At 41.8% G+C, this 13292-nt stretch overlaps 2 protein-coding genes and 1 long non-coding RNA gene across 3 annotated transcripts; 1 reads left to right on the top strand and 2 right to left on the bottom strand.

Moving 5' to 3' along the window:
* Nucleotides 1–386: 386 nt before the first annotated feature.
* Nucleotides 387–8143, top strand: LOC124350717. Its single transcript, XM_046801537.1, has 6 exons — nucleotides 387–733; nucleotides 1644–1798; nucleotides 4130–4260; nucleotides 4884–5107; nucleotides 7328–7558; nucleotides 7680–8143. The coding sequence occupies exons 1-6, from the start codon at nucleotides 728–730 to the stop codon at nucleotides 7872–7874; spliced, it is 942 nt and encodes a 313-aa protein (XP_046657493.1). The 5' UTR covers nucleotides 387–727; the 3' UTR covers nucleotides 7875–8143.
* On the bottom strand, nucleotides 6049–7409 carry LOC124350848. The gene is made up of 2 exons (XR_006921160.1): nucleotides 7317–7409; nucleotides 6049–6755 (listed from the first exon to the last, which is right to left on the bottom strand). It is a non-coding gene; the product is annotated as an uncharacterized LOC124350848 (long non-coding RNA).
* A 194-nt stretch (nucleotides 8144–8337) lies between the features above and the next one.
* LOC124350544 (probable E3 ubiquitin-protein ligase HERC4) lies at nucleotides 8338–13203 on the bottom strand. Its single transcript, XM_046801298.1, has 19 exons — nucleotides 12885–13203; nucleotides 12710–12820; nucleotides 12416–12652; nucleotides 12185–12346; nucleotides 11838–12120; nucleotides 11497–11770; nucleotides 11308–11435; nucleotides 11159–11253; nucleotides 11021–11094; nucleotides 10756–10945; nucleotides 10575–10684; nucleotides 10335–10514; nucleotides 10021–10263; nucleotides 9787–9964; nucleotides 9593–9725; nucleotides 9378–9527; nucleotides 9158–9306; nucleotides 8904–9094; nucleotides 8338–8839 (listed from the first exon to the last, which is right to left on the bottom strand). Exons 1-19 carry the CDS (start codon nucleotides 12997–12999, stop codon nucleotides 8684–8686), a joined length of 3159 nt encoding a protein of 1052 aa, XP_046657254.1. The 5' UTR covers nucleotides 13000–13203; the 3' UTR covers nucleotides 8338–8683.
* Nucleotides 13204–13292: the final 89 nt, after the last annotated feature.

Below are 13292 nucleotides of genomic sequence, written 5' to 3'. Positions count from 1 at the left end.
AAATATAAATGTATCTTGATTAACCATAATCTAGTAAAAAAATAACTCAAAATAATTATGGAGATGCAGGGTATCGATCCCCGTACTTCTCGCATGCTAAGCGAGCGCTCTACCATCTGAGCTACATCCCCTTGAGAAATTATTACTCATGTTAATAATACCTTCTGGTGATTGAAAGCCTCGCCACTTCTAACACCAGAAAAGCTGAAAAGGTTTTCTCTACTGAGATATTCATGAGAATGAATGGTAATTGAGATTCTTACTTTATTAATTACCCCAATTATTTTGCAGAATTAAAATTAGTTTTCAACACACCCGCTTGGTGTTGCTGAGCCGAAATTCAAATTGCAATGGCTGCCAAGTGTGCATGACGTCAAGCAGTGTCTAGACTAATCAGCTATAATATTGGACCTGTAGTTTTTGAAAGAGTTAATTTCATTTAAGCATCAATGTACTGTGATAAAACAAGACATTATATTACTATTCGGGCTAACCTGATCACCGTTGTAACAGGAACTAGCATGAACGAACTAGTAAGGCAGACTTAAGAACGAGCTCGTGGTTGTTTACACTTGGTCAATGTAAACTCTCGACTTCCCCGCCGAGAAAAACTTGGAGAGTTCGCCATGATCGGCACACACATCGAATTGACAGCAAGCGATAAAGGACGAAAACGTTCGATCAAAGTTGTTGGAGTTACGTGACGACACACAACAGCCAATCGCTCATGGAGGTAAGTCATTATCCAATAACCTTTCTACAGCAGTTCCTTTTCAGTATATAGATACCGACTCACGAAATACGAAGAAACGATTGGCATTTGTCATGTAGAAACGATACCTAGTTGAACAATAGAATGCAATGCACAATGGCTTTTTCGTATACGAGCCATTCGTGTCGTTCTATGCAAATAAGTGTGTTGAATCATCAATATTTAATCATGTGCATCGTTGATGTAGAAAACACCAGAAAAATCTTTCCTTCAAACTTGGTATGTATAAGAATCGTTTGTATATAATAACCGTGAAAAAGCAGCTGTCATTTTGTCCGAATATAGAAAATAGTTGGATTTCAAATGTGGCCCCTCGCTGTCAGTCGTCCTGTCACATCGAGGCTCAGCCCAATAGATTCGGTTGCACGTTCGTTTTTGAGACACATCATCTATACTCTGATGTTGATAACAGATGATGATTCTTCGACTCCCTCGCAATAAAACACGCCACCAGCCACGCCTCGAAAGCTATTTTCAGCTTTTTCCCCTGCTGCTGCTAGTCAGACTTATTTACCACTACATTTTCAAGCTTTGGAAACAAGTTCCTTTAGTTGCCCGCCCTCCGTTTTTATATACTCTGAGAGATGCACCTTTGTCTAAAACAGATCTAGGAATGTACTATGCCTTTCCTCCTGTATACGTAAATAATACTCTGCCGTTTGAGTGCACTCAAGTTGATGTACACAACGTTTGACGTTTGCTCCCGCACTTCATTAGCGCTCTAGTAGTCTCCACGACGTGACACGCCACACCTCCAAGTCCTTATTTTTCCTTTTTTTAAAAACTCGGTGAAACAATCTTTATTTCACAATATAATTAAATAGCATTTGCCTTTTATTTGAATTCATTATTTTTGTTCATTATTATACAGAAAATGAAGGCGACAATGGGCCAACGTCCAGTGACGAAAAAGAAAGTTACCTTCGTTCACAACCAATACAATTCGCCGTTGGACCTTTACTCAGCCGATGAGGTGGCCCAAACTCTGCGACGCCATGCTTCGTTGCTCTCCAATGGAGCAGTCGGGTGAGTGATGTAACATGGTGAAAACTATAAAAACCTTAACAAGTATCATGACGACCACAAAGGCTTATTTGGAGCGGTTGGCATACATAACAACAGGCACCAAAGTCTATGGGAAAAACCCCAATTAAGTAAATGCACCCCCTATAGTTTGGTATGTATAATGACTTGGGTACTCTACTACGTTTCCTCTTTCCATTGATAGATTAGACGTGACCCACTTGCTAATTACTAAACTTTTAATTCGTGTTTGCACGAGCAAAAATTGGTGGGTTTTGATTTGGGTCGGCTGTGCGCCGCAGGTGGAATCAGCAGTCGAAAAAACGAATCTTTTGGTATTACAACAGAAAAGGAGCTAGAGAGAAAGGATACGATTCTCTTGTAATTATTCATTCGTCTTTTATATATCTACCCAGCTGAGATTGAATGCTTTCTCTTCAGGCAGCAGGCTCTCACGTTCTCCTTAATTCTTCTCTGCTGCTGCTGCTGGTTGATACACACGTGGTGTGTTTTGCTGCTGCATTTGCGCGAGACTTGCATAATGAGCAGCAACTTGGTCCCTCCTTCTCCCGCGTTGCTGAAATCCCAGTGCACCTCTTTCATGGTGATGCAGTTGCCTCTCAGCCAGCAGTTGGCCCACTACAGTCCCCCCGGTTATACTGGCTTTTATTCTTAGTTTGACTGCTGCTGCTGCTGCTGCTCTACAGTGTTTGAAATTTACTTCAGTCTTAAAGTCACTCAAGTATTAGGCAGTCACGTTCTGTAGTCGCCGCCCAAGTGCACTCGAGTGAAGGCCTTTTCTGCTGCGACTGTCGCTAATAACTGCACGACGTGAGGTAAATTCCTCAACTAATTACCGGTCCTGTCAACGCTTGAAGGTTGTTTTGACACACAAGGACAAATCAACATTCAAACTAACTTTCTGTGTTAGCTACAGCCGATTGATCGTATCTCCAAAAAATAGAAGGTGAGAGACAAACGAAATTTTTTAAATGACGTCATATTATTGCAGATTTTTGAATTCTTACTCATCGGCGGAAAATCGGCAAAGATGGGAGTGAAAGTGTAGCCAAAGATTCGATGAGGGTTCGCTTTTTAACCAGCAGCATGAGAGATAGAGAAGGGCAGTACAGGAGGACTGGGAAACAATCGAACGTCTATAGCCAATCCAACCGGAGATTTTTCTACAACAACAAATTGTTGAGAGCGCCTAAAAAGGCGCAAGTTGTGTATATACATGTTGAGTCATCTCGAGATACATGAGCTCGCGTGTAGTTGGTCCTTTCTTTGAAGGTGGAGAGCCATTTTTCAAGGCCGGCGTGTTGTTTTCTTGACTGTTTAGGTGAGTTACGCCATGAATTCACGTAGACCCCGTGAGCTGTTGATGCTGGGACTTCCTACCCGAATAATAATTTCTCTAGTCTTGCCTGCGTTTCCGTGTTTGATGTTCCAAACGGCTGAACTTGATGATGTCCCATGTGAGTCAGCAGATGGTCGAGAATCTTCGGGAAAGGTCGAATGGATTCGGGCAGCAGCACAGCAGCGTGAGTCAAAGGGAACGACGAGACCGTTCCACCACCAGTTGGGAAATAAAAGCAGCGATGACGGCATTATACAGCGAGGGCAGGAGGCGGCAGACCACAGGAATCTGACATAGACTACTACCGAGAGTTTTCTTATAAATAGAATTTACATTTCTTTCTGTTGGTGGGGCGCGGAATTTAAAAAAACCAAAAAATTCGTTAACCCGGTGAAAAGCGAAAGATATAAAAGACGTCGACTGTCATTTCGTCGCATTACGCCAATTTGTCAACACCCACATGCATAAGACATTTCTCTTACGTATGAAATCCGACATGGAAACAGCGCAACTTTTTTCCCATAGCCTTATTCGCCGAGCATTTCGATTTTTTGGGATTTTTCCGGTTTGAGCCGTATACGGAAGGACGTTATTTGATAAGGATTTTAGGATACATTTTTTTCCGAGTCTCTTCACCTTGGTCTATCCGCCCCTTGACCGCATTACAGCGTTCAACGTCGAATGATGAAAATAAATTTCAAATGGAAAAAGGAAAATGGGAAGACAAACAAACAAACAGCAGCAGGCCAAGATGAATAACAAAGAGAAAGTTATATCTGATAGAACGCTCTGTTGTTTAGACAATTCTTTCTCTCTATATATACATGAGCTGGTTGTTTATACTAAAGTTCATCGTTTACCTGTTTGGTGAGATTTCCTGACGGGGGGAAAACAGTGTATAAACGCCGCTTATAGATTTGTTTGTATCTCATCAAAGTAAAATGATGCTAACATTCTTTTCTTTATTATTTCAGGATAGATTTCGGTTCTCTATCGTCGCCAGTTTTGAAACGATCAGAAGTCTATAAAATGTTGACCGAAGAGCAGCAGGAGCAGCAGGAACGCCGGCCTTGGCAATTGCATCATAAAAAGTCAACGTCCTCTGGTGAGTTTTTCTCACTTGCTGTTTTTATCTTGGATTTTTATTATCTTGTGGATTCAATAAGTGTGTTATGTTCAATCATTCGTTGAATGTTGGGCAAATTGCGTGTAGCGAATTGAACAATTTAGGCAAAATAACCTCTTAGATCGATAACTGAAATCAATTCTTTTTATCAGTTTGTAACTCCATTAGTAATGTGAATCTATACCAAATGATGAAATAGAGAAAACCCAACCCTTGCCTCGAGGTCTTTCTGGGTGTACATAAGAAGATGGATCGTTTATGCCCTTATTTTTAACTGGAGTTTACTGGTATGCATTCGTCGTTTCTATGCTATCTCTCACTGGTCATTATGCTGATGATGACCCCAGCTGTTTTCCCCCTTCAACAAGATCGATATCCACCACCAAATTTGTTCAGAATTTCTACGAAATTATTTCGGATGGCCATGTATGAAATAATGTGATTCTTCATTTCCATTCAGAAACCCACCAATTAACTTAATCACCATTCATCCCAAATGCGTATAGAGATAACTCGAGTTCCTATTATTGCGTGGAATGATTACGAAGTTAAGCCCGTGTTATTTTTATTCATTTCTAAATTTTGTTCTTTTTTAAATCCAGAAATGAAACGAGTTGCCTGGCCGCCAGTGTCCGCCGAAATTGCCAAAACGAACGAAAACGACAACGGAATCATTGGCGACGACGAGGTTGAGCAGCGCCATCATCAAGACGCTTCTTATTCAAACAGGTTCTCTACTACTAACAACCAGCAAATGCCGAACGGTTCCAAAGTTGCACCACCAGTCCCGCCCAAACCGGGCGCCCGTGAAATTGCCAATGCTCAGGTGAGCCGGTCCCACGGATTTTATTTTACATTTTTTCGCCTTTTCTTAACTTAAATTATTCCTTATCGGATGACGTGTTGCTGTTGGCCGTCATTAATTATTATTCCTTCCCGGTACAAGACGGATTCCCATCCCACGCAGCACACAGCAACAAGTCTATGAGGCGTGGCTTGAGATCGTTTCTTTTTATTGAGTAAACTTTGTAAATTATCACGATGTTTACGATTGGGTGTGGCGCGCTGATGTGTGTGCGCTGCGGTGGTGAATTTCGCCTCTACCACACGACGGCAGATGGATCACGCGTTCGGTATTCGTTGCGCAAAACATAAAGGAAGGAGAGAGTAAACATTGACCAGCGTGTCACGGTTCTATTTCGGTTCGTGCAGCGCAGAAATCCTCCGCCGATTCCAATGCAGCAGCTGCTGTTGCTAAAGTGGAATAGACTAAACACTGGGAAAAAAGGAATAGAGTAGCAATTACTGTACAACACCGGGGCGAGCACACTAGACAATGAGAGCGTGAGTCACCTGGGTTGTCGTCGTAGACGTTGGCCAGTTCGTTTTCCAAGAGAAAGAAAATGAGAGCGGACAGATCTGGGGCCCATTCTGAGAGATGCGTGTCATTAGTGAGCCAGCCCAGCGGGTCACATGGGCATCACCACAGCGTTGGGTTACCTGTGAGTAAGGGCAAACCAAACAAAAATTCCGGCCTAGTTTTTTTGGCCTCTTAAGTGATTGTTTTTCTTATTGGCTGGTGGCTGATGAAAGACGTGAAGCAGAAAATAGGAGGAGGTTATTTATCCATTCCGTTTCTTGTATAAATAGTTTACCCTTCCACTACGTAGATGTATAAGCAAAGAGACCCACTTCAAGGTTTTCACACAACTTTCCATTTGTAGTCCGACCTGTTTTTTCTTTTTCTTTTTTGTGTGTGAAAAAGAAGTTGATCTGTCAGACGGAAACGCCACGATTAACGGGCAACGCGGAGCGAATGTTAACAGCCGCGGCAATCCGACATATTATCGCGAGAAATAAACGACAGAGACGAATTCAACCGTCAGCCAACGGGGGTCGAGACGTCCGTCTCACCTGTTTTCAATTTATTATCGCAACTTATGAAGCCAACCCCCCCTCAAACTAGCATTAGCTTAACTTTCGTCCCGCAACTTTTGAAATTTTAAAAACCCCAACGGCTTAAGCAGAGATAATTGAATTTCGCGCCAAATTGCAGAGTGACAGATATAGTTCCCATTAAACTTATAGCCAAGTAGATTTGTAACCGGCAAATGTTACCCAAAGGAATTTTTAAAAAATCATTTTCCCGTTGGTTTTAATAAAAAGACTCTTTAGAAGCGCGTCAACAGTAAACAGTCGCCGCGAAAACTCGAAATGGTCCAAATCCAAAAGTAGATCCGATGTCTCATCCGTGTGTGGGAGTCGGTCGCGTTAAAGAACCGCCGAAAAGAGCTGCTGCTGCTGCTGTGCGGTGGCAATAACGACTCGTGTTGTAGAGAGGCGACGCCAAATTCGTTTTTCACAGGGGCGTCAGTCTTTTGCTAAGAAGCGGCACGCACGCACAACTCTCTCTGCCTTTCGATATCGTGGCAGCATCACGCTTATTTTCTCGTGCAGATTAAAATCAGTTGAACCTGGGCGACGTCCGATTACACAATTTTTAAGTGAGTCTTTGCCTCGACCATGTGTCTGCGGGATTATGTTCAACTCGTTATTGTACTATACTTGAAAAGATAATAGCCATTTGAGTGTTTGACGTAAATCTTTGCCGCGTTCGGGTGGTTATGTAACTAGACACTCCAAAATAGATTCTTTGTAGTCGGGAATAACCGATTTCGTTTTGAGGCTTATTGTTCTTTTAATTTATTGCCCACATTCACGCATAATAGCCCTTCATTTCATTTGAGTGGACGTTTGCCAGACAAGGAATCTTTTAGAATTATACTGGTTCCGCCCGACAACGTTTCATTTCAACAAGTCAATAAACTCACGTCATTCCTGTTTTTTTTCCCCCCATTTACAACATTTTCCCGAAAATCTTGGACCGTGTTCAATTGTTCGTGAATGTTGGGTTGAAATTCTTGTTTCCACTGCACGGCCACTTGACGAGTTGGCTGTTTCTAAGCGCAAATTCACGTCGATTCCGGCCGCCTTTATTAGCTTAATTCTAATCATTCCCGTCTACTTGTTTTTACTTTCCAAACAGCAATCAGCCGACTACGATAGTGACAACACGATGGCATCATCAAACGGACTGCCAGAGGCATTCGCTTCCAACGAGTTGGTGGGCGAGAGACTGTTGATCGCCAAACCAGCCCCGCCACCTGGATTGATCCTCCTCAAGAAACACGCACCGATTTCGCAAGAACCTCAAGCTGTCTTTAATTCGCAGCCCGTTTTCAAACGAGCCACTCCAGTCCGAATGCTCGGAGACATGGTGAGAGACCTCCCTTTTTAAAATTAAAAATTTGAACGAAATCATTTGTCTTGAATTGATTGAAAATGGCAAAAAAACTGGAATAATAATAATAATACTACATGTTTACGTATTCGCATAGGTGTGGCCTCCAAAAGGGGCGGGCGGTGCGTCGGACAACTCTACACAGTCGCCCGGCCTTGTCCGTCGTCAACCCAAGAATTACCAAGAATTTTTCGGCTCCAATCAGTTACCAGCAAATTTCCCGACCTATCGAGCTCCACCCGGCACCCAACATTTCGGGCTCGAAGAAGGAGAAAACACCACGCCCATGTAAAGGCCCAAGAAACGATATGGGGGATTTAAAAAAGGCCCAAATAGCCATCCCTTTTTTTTTAAATATTTGATTAGCCGCTTATAAAAAAGGATGGGAAATTGTTCCATACGAATGCAACATGGACGGGGGGTTTTTTGTTAAAATTGTTACCTTGGAAAATCAAACTGTGGTTTCCCGACGATTTTTTAAAATTTTACATCTATCGCTTTGTGATAAATATGTATTGGAATGATGATTCGATTTGTCTAGCGTGGTTCTGCAAACTAGCTAGGAAAGGAAAAAGAACTTTTTTACAGTTTGCAGGGCCAAAAATGGCATCGTCAGCTATCTTCTTCTTTTTTAAATCATGACCCACTGAATTTTTAAAATTTCTGAGCCTCGCTTCTTTTTATTTTCCTTTGGCTTCTGCACTTAAAACCAGTGCAGTTCCAGCACTGAAACTACCACACTGCTTTTTTTTCCAGCTTTGGCAAGCGAAATTCAGGGGTCATCAGTAAAAGAAAATGGATAACCCATAGTCGACAGCTGCGTACATCAAACTGCCTAGCCCCACTTCTTTCGTCGTTTAACTGCCTCGTTCAACTTCTCTTACCAGTGTGCCTTCACATCTTTTTTTGTTTTCGAATTTGTCCAATCTGTAGATCTTAATACATGATGACAAAACTGATAATGTTCCATTTTTCCACAATCTCAATTCAAAACAGAGGCGAATCAACAAATAAACAAATGTAGAGAAATGTTCATAGAAATTTTTTAAAACAATATGCGAGCAATTTTTAGAGTAACTAAAATAGTTACATCAAAGTTAATTAGGCTAGGGCGAAACCTTGAGTCTGTTGGATGGCTTGAAGCAACTTGTAGCGAAGCTTTTCCTTGGTGTTGTACAACGGTAGATCCAAGAGATTGAAACACGTATGGGCTACAGGCAAATAAGAGTCGCCACCAACAGTCCTCTGGATGATTACCTGAGAAAGAAAATGAAATTAATTGCCAAAACAAGTCAGTAAAAATAACAAATAAGACACATACTCTGACAGCCTTCATTCCCAAGATGGGTATACGATCTGAGCCGGTCAGGAAAAGGAGGAAATTTTTCTTTTGCTCGAGAGACATCTCGTGGAAGACTTCCCAAAATAGACGGATAGTAGGGTGGTCGAAACTGTAGCCGTTTTTGTATTCGGCATTCTCTTGCAGCGCATACCAGTCGTAATTTTCATTGCCTGAAAAAGGAAATGATAAATCATCCGCCAATAGACTGGGTAATAAATGATTGAAAAACTAACCGACAACTAAATCCATGAGCTCATGCGACTGGAATAACCGGAGAACTCTTCCACCGCAGACTTTATGAAAGCCACGATTAAAGGCGTCGAAATGCTTGGCAATCGACTTGTTCAAGATAAAATCCACATACAAATCGACATATTCTTGTCTGAAAATGACAGAAAAATAGTTAAAAAGGTTAAACTCATCCAACTTATTGCTCTGAAATGGATTTCATACTTGTTCTTTTGAGTTACAAGAATATTCGCGCCGCCGGGTTTCAGTTCGTCGGTTTGAACCGATCCAAAAACCTCGCGCGACATCACAAAACTAAGGCAAAAAACATCTTCGACGTCATCTCCCTCGTAATCCAGCAAAGAGTGCAAGCTCCTAAACAAAGCAAGACAATTGATATGAGTAATAATGCTCTGTAGTCTAATTATTCCGTAATATACCTCATAAGCGTTGGACACAATCCGCCAATGTCGTCTAATTCAACCGGCTCGGCCAGCAACTTCTTGTACAGGACTAGTGGGAAAGGTAAATTGATGATGGTGAAATTGTAAATGGCTAAACCACAGAGTAACCCTAGAATTGTCATAATAACAATTAACATGTGTGTGCAGTCACTTTTGTCATTTGAACTTACCAATTAAGAAATACATTCCTTGTTCCTCGAGCGATAATTCAGAAAACCATATCGCCCTGGTTTCTTGGTAGTGTGCAAACATGCCATACTTGGGATCAAGTATCTCTTTCAACAACAACATGAAAAATTCTTTCCGCACTCCGCCGGCATCTTCAGCTTCCTCGCCATGAAATTTGACCTATAATAATTGGTGAAAGGTAACACTTGCAATCAAAAGACAAAAATGTAATTTACCTTCAATGGCTTCTTCAGGTCTTGGCTAGCGCATTTAGACAGTTCATTGATTGTATCGTTCACTAAATTATCACGTCGAACCTCAAGTATCAAGTACTGTTGGATCGCTGGAAAGCCAAAGTAAACGCCCCTGGTAGCAGCTTCTTGCATGGCTGAATGCATTTGTATATTCTGGTCGGCTTCCAAGAGCAAAGTCTTGGCTTTGGCATCGAAAACAAATGAGTAGTTGCAAAGGCGGAATTCCTACGAAAGACCAAAAGGATTTTTACTGATGGAGAGTTAGTCACGTATACTTGGTTTGGGTTCCCACTTACTTTGTTGGGAGCGTCCACCAGCCATTTAAAGTAATCCCTTTTCACATCAACCTTGTCCGTCAGCTCTGGGATGTAAAACTGCTCGTGTCCTACTTTTTTCGTAGCAGCTTGACGATTCACGTTGTTTATTTTCTTGAGTACATCGAGGCACATTTTGAGCCTGATGCCCAGCCTGGTCGTCTATAAAAACCGTGAGCATTTTAAGACCTTTGAAACGGATTTAGGAAAACTCAGTGGTACCTCTGTCGGATCAAAACTGGATGGTAAATGTATGATGTGAACGACAACTTGCTTAAAAATGTTGATGAGTCGAATAAAGTAATCAGTGTTTGCTGCCGCCAACCACATATCTGCAATCAAATAAACAACTCGTCAATACTGCTACATTTTAATGTTTCAAATGAAAACAATTTGGTCGTACCATAAACTTTCCCGGCTTCAGGTTTCAGGCTAAGTAGAACGCAGGCAAACGGAAAATGTAACTCCTCGAAGAATTTGGGTTGCAGAAACTCGTGGTACAGCGGAAGAATGAGGTAAACACGCAATACTTCGATATCTGGGATCACTGGACTCAGACTCGAAAGCAGTTCGTTACATATACACCGCCGTAACTAAATAATTAGTTCAATTAAAAGAGTTCAATAGAAACTTTCAAATTAATTATTATCCCTGCGGAATATCGTTACCAGGACGCAAATTGTCGGGTGCTCAATTCGACTTATCTGGCCAAAAGTTTCTGCTGCCAAGTGGAGATCAAGCCCTGGTCAATACAAACAAGCAATGAATTGGGTTAGATTTTTTTTTAATAATCAAAATCGAAATACCATGATTTTTCGAACTGCAACCAAAATGCGAACCATCAGCTCGTAAAAATGAGGCGTTGTAGCAAGCAAGATGCGAGAAAACGGTTTCAACATACCTGGGTCAGAGAAAACATATAGACATAAACCCCCAAACGAGTTAGATGAAATACCTAAGGAGGTCTAAATCGACAGCAACATCCGGATGTAGAGCTCGAACTTTCTTGATTTCGTCCGGAAATATGCTGAGAATTTGAGTCGCCACCGCATGTTCCCGATAATCAGCTGATTCAAAGCTTTCCTAAATTATAAAAAACAACCATTTAGAATTTAAAACAAAAATCTTTTAAAAATAGTCTTACAGTATAGGGACAAACGAGAGAAAAACTCTGATCTCCACCGCAGAAAATGTTTCGCACCACCACACGTTTGGATTGAATGGCAGATAACGCTTCAGCGGTTTCTGTTGCTAAGTCTTTCACATCCTTGATCGAGTTGTTGGACGTCTCCCATGGCCCAATGACAAGTTGCGGTGAATTTACATTGGCAGTTGACTTGGTGCCCAACTGGCCCGATCCGCCCAGACCAAAGGCGTATATCCGGCCCTTTGACGGAACGAAAGCAAGCGTGTGACATCTACAAAAACCCCAAAAGAAAATTGTCAAAATTAATTGCACTAGCAGTCGAAAAGTGGCATTCGCACCTCCCACAACATATTTGAGTAACCGTGGTGCCCATTAATTCCAACACTTTTCTTGGCAACATTTCATTGGCGGATGTGCAGTGGCCTAACTGGCCATACATGCCCGCTCCGAACGTAAAGACCCCTCCGTCACGGGTTAAGGCGGCAGTGTGATCCATTCCGCATCTGATGTACGTCACCCGTTGAAATCGCAAGCTCTTCAATTGGGTCGGCTGAGGTCGATCTGTCGTATCGCCGAGCCCCAACTGCCCGAAAGAATTCTTCCCCCAACCGTAGACAGCTCCTGAATAGTTGCGATTTGACAATCATCTGATAATCGTAAATAACGTTCGAAAACTAATAATTACCTGAAGGAGTCACTGCAAAGCTGAAATCAGCGCCGCAGGATATATGACTAAAGGGGATTCCTTGCAGTAATTTGACCAGACAAGGTTTTGTTTCTGGTGTTCCAGAAGATCCTAATCCTAACTGCCCATGACTGTTGGAACCCCAGCAATATATTTCACCAACTATAGAAGGAAAAGTGAATGATTAATTATTCAATAGAAAAGGTCATTTGTTACAGATTATGTAATTACCATTTGTCAGAGCCATTGAATGGCTACGCCCACAGGCAATTTGAACAACTTGTTTGGTAGCCAAGGATTTCACCATTTTAGGAGTTGGCATCATGGATCCCTCTACATTTAAACCCAATTGTCCATTTGAATTAGAACCCCAGGCAAAGACCTCACCCCATTCATTTTGAGCAAGAGTGTGCTGTGCTCCACATGCAACTTGAGTGATATTATGAGCCTCTAAGCCATCTACTGGTTCTGAAATGATAACATTGCTTACAGCATGTCGTTGTTGATGTTGAATTCTCCACTAACCTGCTCGTGTCCTGGACCTGCTGTGTCCCAGCTGACCGTAATCATTTAAACCAAACGAAAACAGTTTCCCATCTTTCATCACTAGAATGGTGTGATTTTCTCCACAACCAACTGCAATGTAATAAAAAAAGTTATTCATTAGACATGTAAACAAGAAGGAATATGAAATGGAGACCTTGGACAGTGTCATTGACAAGTGTAAAAGGTGATGCTCTTGGACTGGTGATGATTTCTTCTTCCAAACCCCCCAATCCCAGTTCACCATGCTTCATCCTTCCCCAGCAAAACATGGTTTATGAATGCCTTTCAGATTTTAAGCAGCCGGAATCGTCAAAATGAGAAAAATTGTACTCAATTGCATTACTACTGTTACACAAGTTTGACACTGTGATTTTTACGCCGTTAATTGATAACGGAAGACACTTTCACCACGGTCCACTCGGATGCAGTGACAAAAGCGAAATAGTGGCCAAAATATTTTATGTGTCCACTGAATCGTGGATTGTTTTGCTTGAAATGTCTCGAACAAATTTCTCGACTGCTCGAGAAAAAACTAAGTATCGATTACGATTAATCGATATCT

The sequence above is a fragment of the Daphnia pulicaria genome, chromosome 7, assembly GCF_021234035.1.
Source record: "Daphnia pulicaria isolate SC F1-1A chromosome 7, SC_F0-13Bv2, whole genome shotgun sequence".
NCBI classification, from domain to species: domain Eukaryota; kingdom Metazoa; phylum Arthropoda; class Branchiopoda; order Diplostraca; family Daphniidae; genus Daphnia; species Daphnia pulicaria.
Note: the sequence above shows the minus strand (reverse complement) of the source record. Positions and strands in the feature narration are given on the sequence as shown.

Coding starts and splice junctions, on each gene's coding strand:
- LOC124350717 (XM_046801537.1), top strand. Junction 1,799..4,129: donor CTCTCCAATGGAGCAGTCGG/GTGAGTGATGTA, acceptor TTATTATTTCAG/GATAGATTTCGGTTCTCTAT. Junction 4,261..4,883: donor TAAAAAGTCAACGTCCTCTG/GTGAGTTTTTCT, acceptor TTTTAAATCCAG/AAATGAAACGAGTTGCCTGG.
- LOC124350544 (XM_046801298.1), bottom strand. CDS start 12,999: ATGTTTTGCTGGGGAAGGATGAAGCATGGTGAACTGGGATTGGGGGGT. Junction 10,946..11,020: donor ACCCGACAATTTGCGTCCTG/GTAACGATATTC, acceptor CTAATTATTTAG/TTACGGCGGTGTATATGTAA. Junction 9,965..10,020: donor ACCTGAAGAAGCCATTGAAG/GTAAATTACATT, acceptor CAATTATTATAG/GTCAAATTTCATGGCGAGGA.